We start from the raw sequence: 20,153 nt of genomic DNA on the forward strand, positions 1-20,153 counted from the left end.
CAACTCACGGTCTGTAGCCTATCCCAGTTACCACAGGGCAAGAAGCGGGGTACACCCTGGACAGGTCGCCAGGCTGTCGGAGGACCAACACAGGAAACAGACGAGCATTCATGCTCACAGTCAATCCTATAGGCAACTTAGAATAACAAAATTAACCTAATCCCACTAACTGTATGTCTTTGGACTGTGGGAGGAAGCTGGAGTACCCGGAGAGAACCCACACAGACATGAGGAGAACTTCACAACTTCACACTCCAAAACTCATATTTAAGTGTAACTGTATTTAACTTTAAGTGTAAGAATGCTTACTTGGAAAGGCTCAACCAATATGGCCCTGATCTATCTTACTTTCTAATGGAGTCCAGTATCACTACTGACCTCCTTATGTACTGTAAACAAACAGAAGAAATGCCCTGATTAAGCAAACTCAGCACCACAATCTTCCCATAACTAGCTTCTAACCAATGTGGGTGTGCATTGTGAAACAGTGCATGTTAAAAGGGCGTGTGGGTGGAAAAAACAAGCCTTTTTTCACACCTCTGAGGTTCATCTCCGGCACTAAAAATCCCTCCATTTAACTCTAAGGCAGTTTTACCTTCCCTAAGCAGCTCTGCTAATCAGCACAGAAATGTTTGGAGTAACAAGTAGATTCATCAGCCCCAACTGACCGCCTGCTGTAGTAGCAGTTTCCCACCAGCCCCTCTGGCCCAGAGCCTCACTGAGTTGCTGCTGACGGCCTTCTACAAAGCCTCCTGACTCAGCAGAATGTGAGCAGGCAGACAGGAATATGGGCCAGATCAGACTCCAATTCATCCACATCTCATGCTGCATCTCCTCTCTAATAGACACTGTAACCTTGCCAAAGGAGAGCCAACGAACTATACAAGCAAACAGCAAACTAATTTATTGTTTAGAAGTGTTGCATCAAGCACTGCTTCATAAGGGTCACGGGGGGGAAATGTTTTTTTTGGAAAGTCATATAGAAGTGAAGACAGTATGCTGCCAATTAATGTGACATGTAATAAAATTAGTGTCTCCATTTACAGCTTAAAAATCTAGGTCAACACAAAAAGATCCAAGCATTATCTCTTCATTGTTTACAATATTTTCTTTATTGTGCATTCCATGATTTAAAAAAAAAAATGTTGTGTGCCACATGGTACAATACCTGACCTTGCTGATGGCACCGCATAAGACAGTGAATCAAGCATAGGAACATGCTGTACTGCACACTGCAGAGGAGGCAGGCTAGCTGTGTGCTTTAAAGCTGCCTTACAGAAACAGAAGCCTGACAACTTGTGGGGGATGAGCTGAAGATAGCCGACAGCAACATATGATTGAGGGCTATACCAAACACCTCTCAGCATCATGAAAATCACAACACATGGAAAAAAAAACAGGAGGACTATTTTGGAATTGCCCCAAATAGCTTGAGCTATAAAAAGATAAAGCTGTCACATCTGTAAAAAAAGTCATTACTCTAGTTGATCTTGGCAGTGAAACAGGTAGCACATATTGATGCAGCCGTATAGGTGAGAAAAACACCATCCCGTCAAACCAGGCATCAAAACCATGTAACTAAAACTGCAGAGCTGCTGTAAATCAAGCAGAAATCATCTTTCCACCACATCTCCATCAACCATTTTCAGTGTGTTAAGCAAACCTAATCCAGATGTGCAAATAAAGAAACACTCTACCTGTCACTTTAAAAAAAAAAAAGTAGTGCTGCTCTGATGTCAGGAGACTGCAACAGAGAGCGTAAAAGGATGTCACCCCGGTATCTGATGGCCTAGATGGCATTTTAAGGAAAAACAGGGCAGCCTACACAGTCGTGCACACTGTTTATGAAACTGCTATCAGCATGTGTGCTGACAAGAAGAATGACTGGCTGTATATTTGTAGCTACAAACACACAGCAGATGTGTCTAAGTGAGTCACAGATACTTTATCACATATGAGAGGAGGTAGGAAGGCAAGCCAAGGAAGGAAGGAAGCTAAGAAGAAGGAGAGGGAATATGAAAATGTCTTTTTACCTTTCTCTGTAAAAATTGAATTTAACTGGCACACATTAATGCAAAAATAGCTCCTATTCTGTGGACCTACAGTAAACAGTGTAACATGGCCTAATCACACCTTCATTATGGAATTAGCAGAAGTCTAATGAAAGAGCAAAAAGAGTAACAATAAGGCTACATTGTAATTATCACTGCTAGGTTGCAGAACTTTTGATTTTTACTTTTTAAATTTGATCCCTTACTGGCCAGATGATAAAACACACATTGTTGGAAGTCGTCTAAACAAATACTTCTGGCTACATGATAAGTGTAAATCTGCTCCACTCTGTCCTGCTGTTTTCACCACATTTGGGTGTCTGTGTTTCAGTGTTAACTGGGCTGTGTGCAGCAGGTTTGCAGGCCTGTTGTGGTTAGAATGACCCAAAATAGTAAAGTTGGCAGGTCAGAAACCCAAAATGAGCTAGAAAAAGGCTGAAATTATCTGAGGAGCTGAGGTACACACCAAAGTGTGGTGATAATCATAGATGGGGAGGAGGAGTCACCATGACACCACCCACTCATCTGTGAGCGGAGCATTTTGCCCGTCACCATCAGGGTCTTTTAAAACTACATTTCACAAGTGAGGGGTGAATCCGAATAAGGAGAGAGGGCACGGCACACTCATAAACTTGTGACTTTAAATCACATGACAGCCAATCAGATACTCTGCTTTATAAACTATTTACTTTACATGGAACTATGATTACCAAAATGAACATCGTGTTGGATTCAATAAGACTTGAAACTGGTGACTGGGACAATAAATATATTCGCAAAGTGTTTACTGAGGTCCTGAATGGAAAAACAAGATGACTATATCATAGTTGCCAATAGTTGCTATTAGAAAGAAAGCAGGTTTAAGGCCCTTGAGCACTGGTTCTACTTTTCAGACCCAAATGCGATGCCCATTTCTTATATACAGTCTATAGTGATAACTGTCTCTGGGTTCGAGACTGCGAGTGACCCCTTCACATACACATGGCCATGGTATCTGTGAAGTTTATTAAATACTGACTGTATCAGCTTAAACTGCACTTTTAATAAACTTCTTTTATTTTTTCTGCAGAACCCCCCAAAAAGGAAGTGACTGGCCCATGGAGGAAACTTGGTTTCATGCTCTCATTCTGAGCTCTGGATTGCAGTCAACACAGGCAAGAGACGAAAAGGAGAAAGCCCTGTGGTTACCATGGTAACCTCTCTCCCGTCCATCGTGACTTGATGCTCCTCCAGACTGAGGATGAGGTAAGCACAAGGAGGCAAATGATGCCTCAGAGGAACCTTTGGCCAGAAGCTCCGACACATCACCAGACAGTCTATCTGTCGCTTCTCTGCACGGCAGGACTGAGACAGCAGGTGAGGCACTGCTCTCTGACAATGCCATTAAAAAAAAAAAAATCAACCATAGTTACTGAAGCTTGGCCTCAAATCACTTCATAGAGGGAGGAGGGGGAGATGGTGGTGGCGAGGGGTCACTTGATCTTATAATCTCCTTGAAATCAAACCACAGTGAGATTAAATTTAGCTCGGCCTTTGCCCCGCAACCTCCAGAGTTACAGTGATCCCCGATGCCAGGCAGAGAGCGGGGTGATCAGCAGGGCGATTAAGTTGTATGCAACACAGCCAAATATTTAATCAACAAGCTGATCTGTCACTCTGGATGACAGTCTAACCCTTACAGTAAGATGAAGGTCTTTCCAGTATGAGCACGAGTGTTTACTTTGTCTAAAAAAAGACAGATGACACATTTTACCATTTTACTGTGTAAGACAAAAAAAGAAAAAATGTAGGAATGCCAGAGGACAAGATCCCAGCTCCCTTTACAATCTAGTGCAATCTAATACAGCAATCCCTGCAACAACTACAAAATTTGTAAAGCTTGTGTTCAGCTGCCAGGGAGGTTTTGACTCAGCTCTGTGGAAATGCATTTATAAGGCTGCACTGTACAGTCGACTGGACCACATTACACAGAATACACATTATACCATAGAATACGACCAATGCAATTATTACAGCGAGCCCACACACTCCAACACACATTTCTAAATAATATGCAGATTTTCTACGATGAATCATTTGTTTTACGACATCTCCAATCCATTTATCTCCTAAAGCCAAAGACAGTGTCTGTAAATAGCACGTTTTGTCCTACAGACATTACAAACGTAATGTTCCGGTATGACAAACTGGACCCAGTGGATTCTGGGAGTTGTTGTGTAAAACGTCTTCAACTGGATAAAAATATAGTTTGTCAGTACAGAATGTCATATAGCTCAAAGTCTTTACTGGTGCATCTGCAATCTTAAAAACAAAGCCATTTAAAATGCATATATATGACTACTCAAATGTTGTTAACATATTTCAGTTATCTGAGGGATTGATGGACTAACCATTCACTCAAAAATCTGCCTAAGTTTCTGACTTTGACTAATTTAGTTACATGTGATTTTGTTACATAAGTATAATGTAAAATTTTACATTTAATTGAATGTGGGCAAATGAAATTCACTTGACTGGTATACATTACATGTTCCTCAATGAATAATTATTTGAATACATTAACAGTTCATTGAATATATTTCAGTAGCATCTCACTCAAAACTGTTGCTTTCTGTTTGTTTCTACTCTACAGCTATTTTATGCTCAAGCCTCCACCACACATGCCATATCTTACATAATGAACACAGCCTCACAAATTACAACACAATTCTTAGCCTTTCAATACTAATGATCTTTCTGACTAATAAATAAACACATGGCAGAAATCCGAGTACAAGAAGTGCAGGTGTCACAACACTTGTTGCAGGGCAAGTGTTGCACTGTTGCAGTAAATAACACGGGTCTTGGTTACACTGTGTCCACGCACTGCACAACAGTGATTCACAGACACACAAAAGCAACGAAATCCTCTTGACAGACAAAGTCAGTTTTAATTCCCTGTGATGCAATCATGCGCATATTGCAGTCCCGTAAACCGACTCCTGGGATCCGCTGGGAAAACTTTACAGCCTGTGTACTCTGACCTGTTGGGCCTGACAGATCAGCGGTCAGCTGCGTGCGCAACACACGCGCACACATAAACACACGATCATTAGTCAACTCTAATGTGAAAAAGCTCATCAGCTTGGTGGGGAGGGGGATCTAAAATACGCGCGATGGTCACACCTTCGGGGGTTGACAGCACATTAAACCCGGTGTGGTTATGTCTGCACAGCCAGTTACGATCCCTGCTCAAACAGCAGCCTACCTGTAACTGTACCCGCTGCTCCACTCTGCTGCCTCCTCTATGCTGCACAGCGCAGGGCTCCTCGACGAGGAAACATGTTGTCAGCATCGCACTGCAGAAATGCGCACCTCGGACTCACACTCGGGCTACGGCTGATCATCTGAGGTAGACGTTTTGCGGAGAAAACCGTTGACCGGGTGCGGCATCGCTGAGGCAGTGTGGGAGTCTTTCCGGGAGCCGCGACCGGACTGACTGAAAGGCTGGGAAATCTGCACACTCGGTGCCGGGAGCGCGCGCTGCTGAACTGACCTCGTGCCCGCGCCTAGGATGTTTTAGCCTCAGGGTTTCCCAGACCTTTCAAAGTCAAGGACCCACATATGAGGCAGGCATGAGGGTAGTGCAAGCGCTTGTTGGAGAAATATTCACCAGTCCGAAGAGCCCCGTGCTGCATTAGGTAATGCTCAGTAAGGAATTACATAACCCTGTAAAATAGGTGGGTGGTAACAGAGAGGAGTGAAACCTGGTGTGCAAGTCACTCATACTAATACAGCATCTCATTGTGCTTGTCCACTGAAGGAGGTAATGTGAAATTCAGCTCTTCTCTTTCAGGCTGTGGGAGCACCGGGACCTTTTGATGACCTTTTATGGTCCTTGCAAACATGTGCTAAAATTTATGGCCTACTTTAATTTAAAAAAAAAAAATCGATTATACAGCTAGCATAATTGATAGGATCTAATCCACCTTTTTAACAGAAGCTTATGTTTTCATGCACAGCCATTTTTGGCACCATTAAATAACATCATAATATACTGTGAACAGCTTGTGCTCTCTCTGTTATTTATTTTTCTTCCAAAAGTAGCTAGCATATGATGGAGATTGGACAAAATGTGGAAAGTAATTTTGATTATAAATCTACTGCCTGCTAACTAGTTAGGGTACCATGCAAATTATTCATGTCCTGCCTCTCCAGCAGCTTGAATGAATGCCTGGTCTAACCTGCACAAACATCAGCTCGGCTTAATTTGCATACAGTGCTGCATCCACAGCCACAATAATGTCACTGCTGCAAATAATCCACTGGAGACTGGAATATGTAATAACATCACCTGTGAAATAAAAATAATGAAAAAAAAAAAAACGTTTGACTTAAAGTTGAATAGAAGATGAAAAGGACAGATGTTATAGAAAGTAAACTGTGACAAATCAGTTGCTGTTAGAACCTATGCTATATATTTCATGGTTATGAATAATAAATGAATGTAGTACTGTACTGTAGTACAAACCAGCTGAAGTCTGTCCCTTTGGAGAACCTGACAGATGTGTGTTACTGCTGTCTGATGCTGCTGGTATGCAGCGTGGTGAACTCACAGGAAAGGCTCAAGCTGCTGTAAGAAGCCAATAAAAAGTTCAACTCTTGTTAAAGTTTTGTCAAAACCCGGGTTTTAGTCATTAGGCCCAGTGGTTAGCCTTGTTAATGTACCTCATCATGTTAACTTAGTAAAGTTGTAGCTTTTCCCAGGGTTTTATTTTCTAAGAGATGCAAACTTTCAGAGCAAAGTGAATATGCAAAAACACCACACAGGTCTCACACAAAATCCAACTCTATATTTTCCTCAGTAAACCCTTTCCTAATGAATTTTTGTTCTCTAGACCTGTTAATCAGGATACAGCCGTTAGTCATGCATCCACGGCTTTAACATGTTTTTGGGAGTTGTCTGTGTTTTTGTCTTTGGACCCACTTGCTGTGTGTTTTCAGTTCACGTTCATCTTGTTCAGGTTTCACTCACATTCAAGTAACTATATTTAGTTCTAAAGGTCAAAAACATGGAGTAACTTTCAGATACTCTGCTGTTGTCCAGTCGCTCTGAATGTGATTTGAACAAAAAACAAACAACCTGATGTTTGGTTTATTAGCTGGTTTCCTGGTGAAACCTTGTTTGTACAGTTACACCGTTTATGAATATGTGCTAAGAGTTTTTAAGGGGATTTTGCCACCTTTCACAGATTAAAGCTGCTATACTTACCACCCCTGTCCCTCACATATCCTGTACTTGTGCCACATTAAAGGATTTACCAGACAAATCCAAAATGTATTTGGGTCTTATCATCTAACTCTGAGGCAGAAAACTGCCAATATGTAAACATGCTATTTAAAATGTTATTTTTTTCTATTTTATTTTGGGCTATATCATTCATCATATCATAATATCGTTGTAATGAATATCTGATGCTCCCAGGCTTCGGATAAACTGTGGTATTTACCACTGTTAGGCAAATACTCAATGTTAAATAAATGTTTATTCGTTTCTTTAAATAAAAACACCCTCACATTTGCTTTATTGACTTACACAAAAAATGCCATAGTTTAAACAGCAGGAATAACATACAGAGCAATTATCCCTGTCTATTCAGCAATCTTCTTGAAATGCAGGTGACGTCGTCTGTTTGACCAGTGGATTAGGTGAACTTTTATTTTCCTAAGGTGTATGCAGATGGCTTTGCATTTGTTTGCTTCCGAGCATGCCAGAGGGAATTTGAACAAAAGCACAAAGGTCAGTGTGACAGACCTCATCCTCTTTCAGGTTATTTGTCTTCCTTGTTCTGGCTCAGCCGCAGGACAATTCATTCCTCAAAGTCTGGGTGGGGATATTAATCATTGAACAACAAGCATGCATTTGAACAGAGTCTTTGATCTTCCTTGGTTGTGTCCGTCGGATCTAAGAGTACATTCACACGATAACTTTTATTCTTTTTTTTTTATTCAAGAAAAAAAGGTCATTCGAAACTTGGCACTCCTGTAATCATCCTGCTCATGTGTCCTAGAATTAAAAAAAAACAACAACAAAAGAAAAAAAAAACCCTGACCTGATTAAGCTGCTCATATCCCATCCTCACTCTCTGCCCAACACTTACACCCTGTGTCTACCGTATGAACTACAGCATCTTCTTCACCGGTCACACAAAACCACAGAAAAAACAGGACCTCTTTTGATTTTTTTATTATATCAAAATACAAAAATTTGAGAGGAAAATTTCATATGGGACTAAACGTTTGAAATGATATGGTGACATGAACACAACACTGCTTTCATATTCTCACAGACGTGCCATAGATAGAGCATAGAGCATGTGCTAAGCCCATGTCTACGTCATGACGAGCCACCGGAAGTGAGCCTGTGCGTTTTCCCTATAAAGGCTTGAGATGGCAACGACTGCCGCTGTACATCCAAGGCCAGTTGGTAACGGCCCAGAGTGGTTTTTACATCATAGTTCATTCAGGTTTCAGTTTTACTCAATAAAGAAACAAGATCCATGGCAGTTGAACATGAAGAGTGAGTAAGACATGATCTGAGACGAATTCACTGGAGAGCAGTGGCAAATGAGAAAAAAAGTAATACAAATATTATACATAAGGCTTTGGTACAGCACCATACAGTATGAGTTAATTGCTCACAAAAAGTTAAGTGAAGCATAAATACCTGATGCGGTGACAGAAAAGAAAGACAAGTCTAAAAAACTGACCAAAAACAAAACAGAAACATCAGGTTATTGTTTAAAAAAAGAGGAAGTTAAAAAAAAAACAGACAAATGTTTTTGCTTTGAATTATTTACATATGAACATTATGGAGACAGATTATGCACATAAAAAAAAACAAAATAAAAACATATAATACAGCATGTAAACATGTGATGTACAGCACAGAGTTCAGTGGATGGAAGTGAAATGAAATGTAGTAAATTTTCTTCCTTTAATTAAGCACTACTTGGTTTGCTTGAGTATGAGCTTTAGCTAAAACAGTCAACGATGTAGTGCTTATTGTAGCCTACGATAATAATACATTCTAGTTCTCAGTGCTGGTACACAAAAACAGAGAATATAGAAAATACTACATATTTCTATTTTCCGTCCAATAACAACCAGCTCGGATGTCCATGAATGATTGCTAAATAGGCGTTTTTGTATTGTCTCTACATGCAAGATTAATACAATTCAAAAAAACGAAAGGAAAAAAACAAATCTCTTCTAAGTATCATCCTACCAGCACCTAGTGATGCACTAAAAGCTGTAAGCAGAAAAACTGAGAGAAAACAAACGAATCCAAAAACAAACAGAAATGAGCTAACAGTACATCCAAAGCAGCCCTCTTAAACACTGTACATGTTTCTGTTGAAGATGCAAGGAAAACAGAAGAGAGGGAAAAAAAGCCCGGAAGACAACATCCATTCTTAAAAACCCACGAGGAGGAGGATGTATGAGCTTTCCCGATTCCTTTCTACGAGGAGGATAATTACAAATGTGGACTGGTGACTACCCATGGCTATACTGTACAGTACTAGTAGCAATTCTACCTTGAAAAAAGGTGGCGGTGTGACATGAGACGGCAGCGCCCCTGCAGTAGTGTGCTTGAAAAACAGTGCTGTTAACCAAAGACCTACAGGAAGTGTGTAGAAAAGATCCCCTCATGATCTGATGCTCTCAGATTCCTTCTCATGTGTCCTGTGGCGTGTACTAATCTAAATTAGGTTATGTTTCTCCTTTTAGGCTGGGTTAATAGTCTCAATATCAGCACAAACATAGTTTAGAGAGGGTACCTTGGAAGCACAGACAGACATTGCAAACACGCTATAGAAAACAAGTCGTCTTGAGTTCATCTGAATGTCACAAGTCTCTATTATTTGAGGTTACACTACTAGTTTCCAGTATTGTCTATCACTGTCTTCACACCATGATACCGTTAACGAAAAGGGCCTAGAGTGTCTAGTTGCTCAAAAACACCAGGGGCCGACGGAGTCGCTTGTGGAAACAGGGAACGGAAAAAAATCTTCAGACCTCTATTCTACAGCACCACAAAGTTAAACATAGCACCAAGTCGTAATGTTCAAAGCAACTATGCCCTAACACACGTTTCGTCGTCGAACTAATGTAAACACAATTTCCTCCACAGCACGTATTGTACAGGACTCTAGCATGTCCTCGACTCTTAGAGAAAAAGTTTATTTGCTTTGGACACGTGAAGGCGAAGAGATCTGGAGTGAATCTACATGTGTGCTCGTGAACGGGCGAAATACAGGATTACTTTGTTCCAGAAATATTATAGTAGAGGGCAACACACTTCTGCTCCTAAAGCTTTTTCCAATGGGCATTCACGTACTATACATCAGAGAAAATACTACTCAACTTGTGCAGCCAGCGGGCTATGGCAATAACACACTGTACGGTACTAACATGAACTTTTCTTTTCTTCTCAGATAAAATAACGTCCGCTAAAGTATGACAAATTAGGCACCTTAAAATGTTTTGAAAACATTATCCACTTAAAGCCGTACTGTAAGCAAATACTTTTATATATAATCTAATTTCTTTTTCCTTGGGATCCTTTTCATACATCCTCATACAAGAACGTGTTCCATGGTTTGCGTCATCTTTACAAATACAATACACACCATGTACAGTACATAACAAATATAGATTTTTTTTTCCTCGTATCTTACACGAAACCAATTTCTGTTACAGTAGAATATGCACTTTGACGCTCGCTTTCAGGCAAGCACCGCTTTCTCGCTCGTCAAAAGATTTCGGCGAGCAGACGTCGAGTCGAGTCATTCGCGCGGATTTTTTTTTTTAGCTGGAAACCTTTGAGTCGTTATTAGGAGGTGGGGAGAAAAAAACTGTTTGATATGTCTCGGTGACAATACGATGATAACTGCGTTTCCTCTTCTGCAGATCAAAGCGGGGACTTGGCTCAGAAACTGTGTGGGACTGCATACAGGAATTTGGACTTGATGCGCCAACTGGTCACCTCACCAATCTCAGCTACACTAGAAGCAATAATAACGGGTCATTCAATGTTCTGTGACATTGGGACATTCATTTCCTGTACAGCAAAACATACATTCAGTATCGGTTAGTGTCGAAAAATCAACAAACACACAGAGAAGTAGCTAGCAAGTAATATACAGTTGTTAAAGATAAACAGTCAAGGTGGCCGTCGTTTGAATATTTCCCATTGCTTGTTAACAGCTTTAGAAACAATCACATTCTCCTCTAAGAGCTGCTGCTAAACATTAACACCCTCACTGTACTGCTTGGTTATTTTTGCATCAAATCTTTTGCATGTACAGTGCAAAAATGTGTCGATTTATTTGCCTTTTTTCCCTCCCAATCTGACTGTGCGCATTTTTTTTATTGTTTTTCATAAGTTTTAATCTGGTTCTATCCTATTATTTGGATATACACAGTTGAAGCACGAGCCCATGTTAAAAGAAAACAAAACGAGTGTTTATGCATCTTCCGTAGCGATTTCTCTCGTGAGTCCTTGGCAGAGAAAGTAAAACCACACACACACACACGCTATCGGTTTCCCTCACTCCTACAGTGAGAGAAGCGTGAGAAGGCGAAGAAAAAGGCAGTTTATGTTCGAAAAAAAAAGCAAACACAACAGATAAAAACAAGGCAAAAACAAAAAAGGCACCTCGAGCTGTGCCGCGTTTCACAAATGATTTCCTTAATAATGAAATACATACAGTACAGTTCACAATTTGTCACCCCCGTCCCTCTGACCCTTCAAGTCCAACCTCCGCTGAGCATTTGAGTCCCAAGTTAGTTTGAGCGATCTGGTGAAGGCTATGATCTTTGTCTTAACGCAGCGCCGCAGTGATGAGTGTAAACACACTTGAACCATCGCGCATAGAAATGAAGACACCGTCCTCTAATTGTTGGCATCGGATCACAAATCAAAACAAACACAATATGCTAGCTTTTACTGGTAATAAAAAGCTTCTAAAGTAGATAAAGTTAGGCCATATTATCCGTTTGAGAGAATGAGAGTGGCATGTGATATAAACCTTTTTATCCATATGTAAAAAGGTCAAGTACGTACAGTATACCACAAGAATTACAGCAAATCTGCGTTTACTCTGAGGTATATTTGTGGTAAGAACCCTGTGTTTAAATACTGAATCTATTTGTATTGTAGGAAAGGTAGACTCATGTCCCTGTCCAAGGACGCACCAGGCTTAACAGTACGCTGTATCACTGAAAAACCTAAAGATATGGACCCCTCAATGACCAGTGAGTGAAAAATCTTGAACGTGTTGTGACATACTCAACCAACACATTTTTTTTTATTACTGTAGGAGGAAGCTTAATTCCCTTGTTTTACTATTTATATACATTATATATTTTCAGAGCATTTTCAAGTGAAATTCCTCAAAGACAAGTCGCGGTGACAACCCGGAAAAGCCATTGTTCTTGTCTTCAGTTAAGATTTCCAACCCCGGAGTATTCAGCTCAATGTTTCCCACTCCCCGAAACGCAGATTAACTTTTTAAGGATTATAAGAAAGGTATTCGTTTGATATTTGGGTAGAGCAGGACGTGCTGAGGTGGGATTTCTCAGGGGTGGTCAGTTTAGTCGAGTCCAATGGCTTGTTGGGCACACGGGTCAGCGTAGAGTCCCATAATTTGGGCCCTCTGAGTCTGCACTGGCCAGAATGCCTGTCTGGTCCTCCTCGAACTGCCTGCGGCGCAGGAAGGAGGTCAAATAGAGATAGGGGTTCTTCTTGTTTTGCTTTTTCCTCTTTCTCGGGAGGTTAAGATCCTCTCCCTCTTGGGGTGTCTGAGATTGCTGCTGGGTCTGAGAGGGAGACGCACCTGAAAGAGAGGCAAAGGACTCATACACAGGACGGCCGTTTGATCGGTAATCTTTTGTGGCTGCTCTCCGATCGTCAGACAAACCTGTTCTCCTTCCGGAGGTTGTGTTGTTATTGTTGTTGGCAGCCACTCCCTTGGCTTTAGTAATACAGTGTTGTAGCAGTGCTGGTAAGCTCTCAGACCCGGCAGTATCGCTAGACGCACCTAGAGGTTCCCTGAGAAGATGAAAGACACAGCACACATTGTTCTGCATTAATCCAACAGTCGTGTTCGGTCACGTCTCAGAGAGAACAGACAAAATGGCACTTTCATTTCTATTTCCAGAAGGTGCTATCATATGATTTGATGAGCTCTTGAACTTCTACTGAGAGCCCTTTCACTAAGATGATGAATTTCCACTTTCTATCTGCGGTGATGGATGAGAAAAGTTAGATACAAAGAAAGAAAGAGAACGAAAAAGAGAAAGAAAGAATAGTTGACTTAAGGTGGCAGTGGAGTTGGTGAATTATTGGCTATACGTTTGTTTTTCTTAAACAGTCATTATGTTAAAGACCCACTCTGGGATTTATAATTAAAGTGTATTTGTTCTCAAATTTAGTTCATTCAATCAGTTCATTTTCTTCTGATTTTGGTGGAATAACAACTCTTTAAAATCTGGCATTTCATCGAGTTTTAGAGACAAAACTATAAAAAACGTGCTTAGCTTACAGCAAGCTTTCGCTTTAACATTTGGGTCTTTAAATAGTGACTGCTTCAGAAATGCGAGCAATATTGGCCTCTTTGCTGTATAAAACTCATAAAATGAAAATAATTTCTGGAACTTGACAGTTCCTGTACCAATGAAGTCGTCTAAAAAAATTGTACAAAATTCTCTATTAGCGCTATTTTTACTAGACCGTAGGTTCAGGGGTGGGCAACCTCTGACCGTCACCTGCGTCAGCACACAATCTGGTTTTCAAGTAGTGGCCCGTGAGACGGACAATGGTTCATAAAATACAAACTACCAATCAAAAGTTCGGGGTCACTTTTTTTAAACAAGAAATGTGTGCCTTAAATATAATGAAAGTAAGTGGCGGTTGCCCTGTTGCTAAATGTTACTAATAAAAGGGCTTCTTGTTATCTTGTTTTGGTGAATCAGCAAAAGACTTGCTGACATGGTGATGTGACTTTACAAGCACCATACAGTTCATGCTGAGAGGCCTTTAGGCTGCCATACAATCCTCCACTATCTCTCAGATATCTTCATGTACATCATAGAGAAATATTGATTTAGTAAATGGTAAATTGGGCTTAAATTGAAAGAAATTAATGGGTAAAATTACAGAAAAAGGTCTGGTAGCTCATTTCCTTTGAATTATAAAATGTAATGTAATAAAAATGTTTCTGTTAATTCACAGAAAATATCCTTGTTTTTTCTTTCCACTGGGGACCCAGTTTAAAACATAGAAATTTCTATCCTGTAGCAAGAGTACTGACAGGGACTAGAGAGAGGATATTTCTCCCACACTGGCTTCACTTCATTGGCTCCCTGTTAAATCCAGAATTGAATTTAAAATCTTGCTCCTCACATACAAGGTCTTGAATAATCAGGCCCTATCTTATCTTAAAGACCTAATAGTACCATTTCACCCCAATGCAGCACTGTGTTCTCCGACTGCTGGATTATTTGTGGTTCCTAGAGTATTTAAACACAGAATGGGGAGCAGAGCTTTCCGCTTCAAGGCCCTCTTCTGTGGAACCAGCTCGACTAAAACTTTTCTTTTTGATAAAACTCACAGTTACGGTTCAATCACACGACCCCAAATCCATCTTTAGTTATGCTGCAATAGGTCTAGGTTGCTGGGGGCTTCCCATGATGCACTGACTGTTACTTCTCACTCACCCTTTTTTCCACTCACTATATGTTTATACACCACTCTGCATTAGTTATTATTAATCTATTACTGATATTATTAGTCTCTGTCTCTCTTCCACAGCATGTCTTTGTCCTGTCTTCCTCCCCTCACCCCCACCCCGTCAGATGGCCTTCCTTCCCTGAACCTGCCTCTACTGGAGGTTTCTTCCTGTTAAAAGGGAGTTTTTCCTTCCCACTATCAACAAAGTGCTTGCTCATAGAGGGTTATCTGGTTGTTAGGGTTTCTCTGTTTTCCCTGTATTATTGTAGGATCTTTACCTTACAATATAAAGTGCCTTGAGGCAACTGTTGTTGCAATTTGGGGCTATATAAATAAAACTGAATTGAGTTTTCTCTGTTATTTAAATGTTTGTTTATTCCTTAGTTACTTTAGTACAGTACGAATGGACATGGGAAGGTCTTGGTCAATAGGAAAAGCCAGTTAGAAGTTCAAAATCTATACACTCCTTTACATTTTCAAGAGGGCCGAACTGGAGTCTTTAACGGGCTGATTCTGGCCCCCAGTCCTTATGTTTGACACCCCTGTTTTCAACTCAGAGTCAGAGAAGATGATTACATAAAAGAGGCTTTAATTAATTCCTTTAACACTTGCCTCTGTAAATTGTAAATTTCTGTATTTTACTTATTAGTCAGCTGCATCACAGCTATAATTTTGCAACCCAAACTGTGCATATAATATTATACAATTGAAGATGAGGTCAAACTCATCATCATAAAAAAAGGTTGCCAACCCCTGCAGTCCATTTATGTACTCTGCATTTCTTTGTTTGCTCAGTGTCCTAACAGGTCTGCACATTTCAAAAAACAAAAAAACAGAAAACACACAGGAAGGTGTTCCTGAAACCTTGAACTATTTTCATTTCATGAGTGATGCATGCGAAGTTGAATGAAAATAATTAATTAATCAGCACAAAGTAATCACATCACGTTAAGGTATCCTCACTTCCAGTGGTCTGCTTAGAAGCAGTTTTACCTCGTACTCGAATACGCTTGTTGTACTTTTGTTGTCCATCTCTCTCATAGAAAGATGCAATAAAGTTAAATAAAAAAAAGTCCAATAACCTCACAAACATTTAAGCTTGTGTTCACGAGGCTCACTGTTGGCTCTTTGCCTTTCAAAGAACTGAATACAAACAGCGTCGAACCTGACTTAATGCTTTCATTAAGTCAGGTTGTCGTGCCAAACATGTATTGTTTCAAAAGGCATGGGAACACAAAGCTTTAGAGATGCTGTCCATCATTTGTCACTGTGGAGAGAAAGATTGAGAGCCATTAGCAGAGAGGGGGAGACAAATCGGAGAATTGCAACAGTCCTGGACAGTTAGAGAACATTTCCATCATCATCACATAAACTGTGTGCCGAGGCAACAGTGTTAAAATATTGCTCATTTCCATAGACATAAACACTATACAGCACACTTTCAGAAACATGAACACTGCGTACAGAGGCTTCACCATGCTGACGGGAGGAGATGGCAGGTAGAGGAAATGGCCGTTAAAGAACAAGTCACATGACAGGAAGAGGAAATGGCCATTAAAAACAGTCACATGACAGAAAAAACGAAAGCACTTAGGACAACAAATGTGACAAAGAATTTAGTTTGAGAATTGTTGTTATTTGTTTGGTTGTAGAGAGAAGTTTAGAGAATGCATGCATGGCATTTTGCACATGGAACAAAACTTTAAAGGGGAATACTCCAGTCTATCATTCATGTGCGTCCTCTATTGATTCAAGGCTTTTTTCTTTTTTTTTTAGTGCAGGGAAACATGTCTGCGTTCAAACAATGAAAAGGACAAAATCAAATGCTTCTCCACAATCCAAAACCACTCCTCCTATTACTGTAGCCTACACCACAGCAGGCTTACTGTGCCTTGAAACTGTATTGACAAATGTGTCCTGCAGTCATTATTACCATTAGTTGCACTTCACTTGAATCCAGCACAGAGGCACAACCCAAAGCGATTCCCCTTTAAAGGAGAGAGTGATTAGAGCCCTCCCCCTGCTGACCCCTCCCCTCTCAGACATGGGTCCGACCCTTACCTATTGCGGCGTAGGGGACCGGGTCACAACAACGCTGCCCAGATAGCTGAGATCAATCAAAAACAAATCAGGTAAGACCCTTACCCTCTATAAAGCAGCAGCCCTATAAGCTACTTTCCCTTAAAGGCCAGTGATAGTGCAGGAGCGAGGCTCTGCTGCGTGGCTTTAGCTACCATGTGATTGTAGCTTCTAGGGTAGTGAGGTGGGTGTGAGGGGCCACAGGAGTGTGTGCAGTAAAGAAACTCTATGGCGTATAGATGTGTATGAGTCTCAGATATGTTCAAATGTGGGTGTAAAGCATAAAACTTCCTCCTTTATGTAGTAAATGTGCACGGCCACTGATCTACGAATACTACGAGAAAAGAAATCTATTGTTCTATTTAAGCGGGTTAGGCGGTTTTTATCCTTACGGATGCCACTTTCTAATAATGCAGCCATTATAAATGCCTTATAACTTGACACTAATTATTTTTGAATGTATTACTTTAATGGTTAATAAATCACTCTGCAATACAACTGATTAAAGCCAACTATTTTGCCAAGTCATCTTCCTCAAACAGACATAGAACCTTCTATTTATGACTTTACTATTATAAATACAACTCATCCAACTGTATAACTGAAGACCAGATGGTTTGTTATCCATCCTTATAAAGTATTGATAAGTTGAGATTATGGCTTCATTATTTGTTCATAAATTGTTTACTAATTCTTTTTAAAACAATCTTATTAGTTTATGAGCAAGAAGCAAAAGTTAATGAATAACATAACACAATGAGTACGTGTCAACTACAAAATGCGTACAAATTACCAACTGCTTTATTCTACACGTTCTTTCCATCGCTAAGCTACAATATAGATTTTTACCATTTCAATCTTCTTCAACAAAGAAGAAAAGTGTTCTGCTACAAGCGGCTATAAGCGACTAGCTGTAATATTGGTTGAGTTATGAATAAGTAAGCAATTTAATATCCATGAATAAATAGTCTGGAAGGTGACACATCAGAATAAATGTAACTGTTCATTAAATGTACAATAAATTGTTGAGGTTAAACCTATAAATGCTAGTTTTTTAAATTCGTTTTTTAATTTCATAGTTATAGCAATAAACCGACCTGATTTAATACAATTTATACTCAGTTTTTAAATACTTTAAGATTTTAGGTTCAACATGGGAAACAGAAAAAATGGCTTTTAAAGTTGATTTAAGTTTGAATTATGATCAATATTTCATTGATTCTATTGATTATGAGCCATCAGTACTATATACAAAAATACATGATCTTAAAATCACACTGAGCTTTCACATGCTATTCAATGTTAATGTTTAGAGAATTTTTAATGAATTGACACAATGTGTGCTAAATGCAATTACATGCCTTCTGCATATTAAAGTACAATATGCATCTTAATTACTTCTTAATGGAAACATCAAAGTGATACTGAGGATATTTAGCGAGCAGACGAAAAGTCTCCTCCTTAAAAAAATGTGTGACTATTCTCTACTGCAATGGATCACCTACCCTGAGGCTGATATCTGGAGCTGGGAGGGCTCTGAGGGTAGCATCTCCTCCTCTGTCCTTCTCTGGGATGGCCTCTGCCCGAAAACATCCCTGCCCTCCGGAGGGGGAGAGGGGGATTGGGAGGGGTAACTGGCTGCAGTGGAGGCATAGGACATGTGGGCGTGGTAACTGGGGCTGGGTTGCTTGGCGCCCTGGCTCTGAGTAGGAGAGGCGGTCAGGGAGGACCTCCGAGAGAAACTGACAGTAGCCGAGGGCTGCAGGGTGATCTCAGGCATCTCCAGAGACCGAGAGGTGCGGAGGATGCTGGGGCGCGGAGGGGGCCTTACAAGAATATCTGGGGAACCCGGCTGGGTGCTAAGTGGGCTCTGGGAGAGTGGAGAGAGGCGGGAGGGTTGGAGTACTAGCGGGGGTAGGCTGGGGTCTGCCCGGCGCCCCGCCCTCGGGCTGAGCCAGGACTGAGGGCTACTACTGGGGGCTGTGCTTGGGCTCCCTGCACGGACTGCCGGGTCAGGGTAAGGCAACACTGGTACACCCACACCGTGGGCCGTGTGTCTGAGCTGGCCGAGACTCTGGGCCTGTTGCATAGCTAAACGCCTAACCGGAGGCCCTGGGGGCCTGTCTCTGCCTGGGGGAGCCACAGGAACCTCCAGCTGCAGGAGTCCAGGGCTTGTTGGATCCTTTAGGTGTGGGAGGTGCAGGCGACTGGGAGGGAGAGAGTGAGGAGGATATGGGGGTGGGTCAGGGAGGTCCTGGGGATGATGTAACGGATGGTGAGGTGGATATATGAACCGTGGACCTTCTAGACCCAGGAAGGGTAACTCATGAGGCTGCCAGCTTTCGGGTGAGCGAGGAGGAGGGCTGTGTGTGTGAGACAGAGAATGGCCAGAGGCAGTGTACTGATGGTGCTCCATCTCTCCACTCTCCTCGGGGATGGAGGGGTAACCAAAGGGCCCCTCGGCGGTGCCTGGGGGTGAGGATAGAGCGGAGCTACGTGGGCTGATGTCAGGCATGTAGAATGGTGGTGGAATCCCTGATTCAGCGCGGCTGCCTAGATACCCATAGAATGGGCCCTGGGGAAAGCCCCTGTAGCGGGAGGCCGGGGCCTGCCCTGAGGCGTGAAGTGCACTGCCCTCTGCAAAGCTCATACCTTCCATGGGCCTGTGTAGGCGGGGGCTGTAGGTGGGGGGCTGCGTTGACTCCAGGCTCGAGGACGTTGGGGAGAGCTGGGGCCGCAGCGTGGGCATGATGGGCGGCAGAGGCCCTGGGTCAAAATCATTCTCCTCATCGGACTGCCGGAACTCAGGGTACATGTCAGACTCCTCTGCGAAGGGGAAGCCCTGGATGCGGCGGGGAGGTGGGCTGGTCTCCATGACGAAGCGGCCATCGGGGCCACGGCTTATCAGCTCAATAGGCGTGGTGACCTCTGCCTCATGTTTGGACACACTGTATTTCTTGCTGGCTATGGCACGCTTGGTTTTCTTGTAGAAGGAGAGCTCTTTTTCTTTTTCTCTCTGAGGGCTCGGCAGCTTCCTGACATACAGGCCCGGACCGTGGGAACCCTCCGACGAAAGAGAGCGGGGCCGAGATGGAGGGGAGCTCTCTGGACTTATCTTCCCCGATGATAACCTGATAAAAAAAATAAAAATGCAGACACAGAACACTGGCTTAATTTAACACATAACAGATGAAGCGGAAAGTGGTAGGAGTATTTTAAAACAAATCCCCCAAAATCTCCGATACTTT

At 41.7% G+C, this 20,153-nt stretch overlaps 2 protein-coding genes across 5 annotated transcripts in view; both read right to left on the minus strand.

Annotated features, from left to right (window-relative positions):
- Positions 1-5,840, minus strand: part of arhgap32a (Rho GTPase activating protein 32a) — a 28,391-nt gene extending 22,551 nt beyond the window's left edge. For 2 of the 3 annotated variants that reach the window (XM_039598230.1, XM_031759922.2), the window contains exon 1: positions 5,299-5,831. The gene's annotated coding sequence lies outside the window, so the exon portion shown is untranslated. Of the gene's footprint in view, positions 1-5,298 lie in introns of all 3 variants that reach the window. The other variant, XM_031759929.2, reaches the window with a different exon arrangement.
- Positions 5,841-8,215: 2,375 nt separating this feature from the next.
- The window catches only part of igsf9ba (immunoglobulin superfamily, member 9Ba), a 75,879-nt gene continuing 63,941 nt past the window's right edge, over positions 8,216-20,153 (minus strand). Inside the window, exons 18-20 of one of the 2 annotated variants that reach the window (XM_039622293.1) lie at positions 18,411-20,036; positions 13,016-13,146; positions 8,216-12,931 (exon numbers count right to left, since the gene is read on the minus strand). In XM_039622293.1, the coding sequence (XP_039478227.1) occupies positions 12,723-12,931; positions 13,016-13,146; positions 18,411-20,036 (1,966 nt within the window). In that variant the 3' untranslated portion in view covers positions 8,216-12,722. Of the gene's footprint in view, positions 12,932-13,015; positions 13,147-16,887; positions 16,934-18,410; positions 20,037-20,153 lie in introns of those variants that run through there. The other variant, XM_039622294.1, reaches the window with a different exon arrangement.

Source organism: Oreochromis aureus, linkage group 14, assembly GCF_013358895.1.
Source record: "Oreochromis aureus strain Israel breed Guangdong linkage group 14, ZZ_aureus, whole genome shotgun sequence".
Taxonomy (NCBI): domain Eukaryota; kingdom Metazoa; phylum Chordata; class Actinopteri; order Cichliformes; family Cichlidae; genus Oreochromis; species Oreochromis aureus.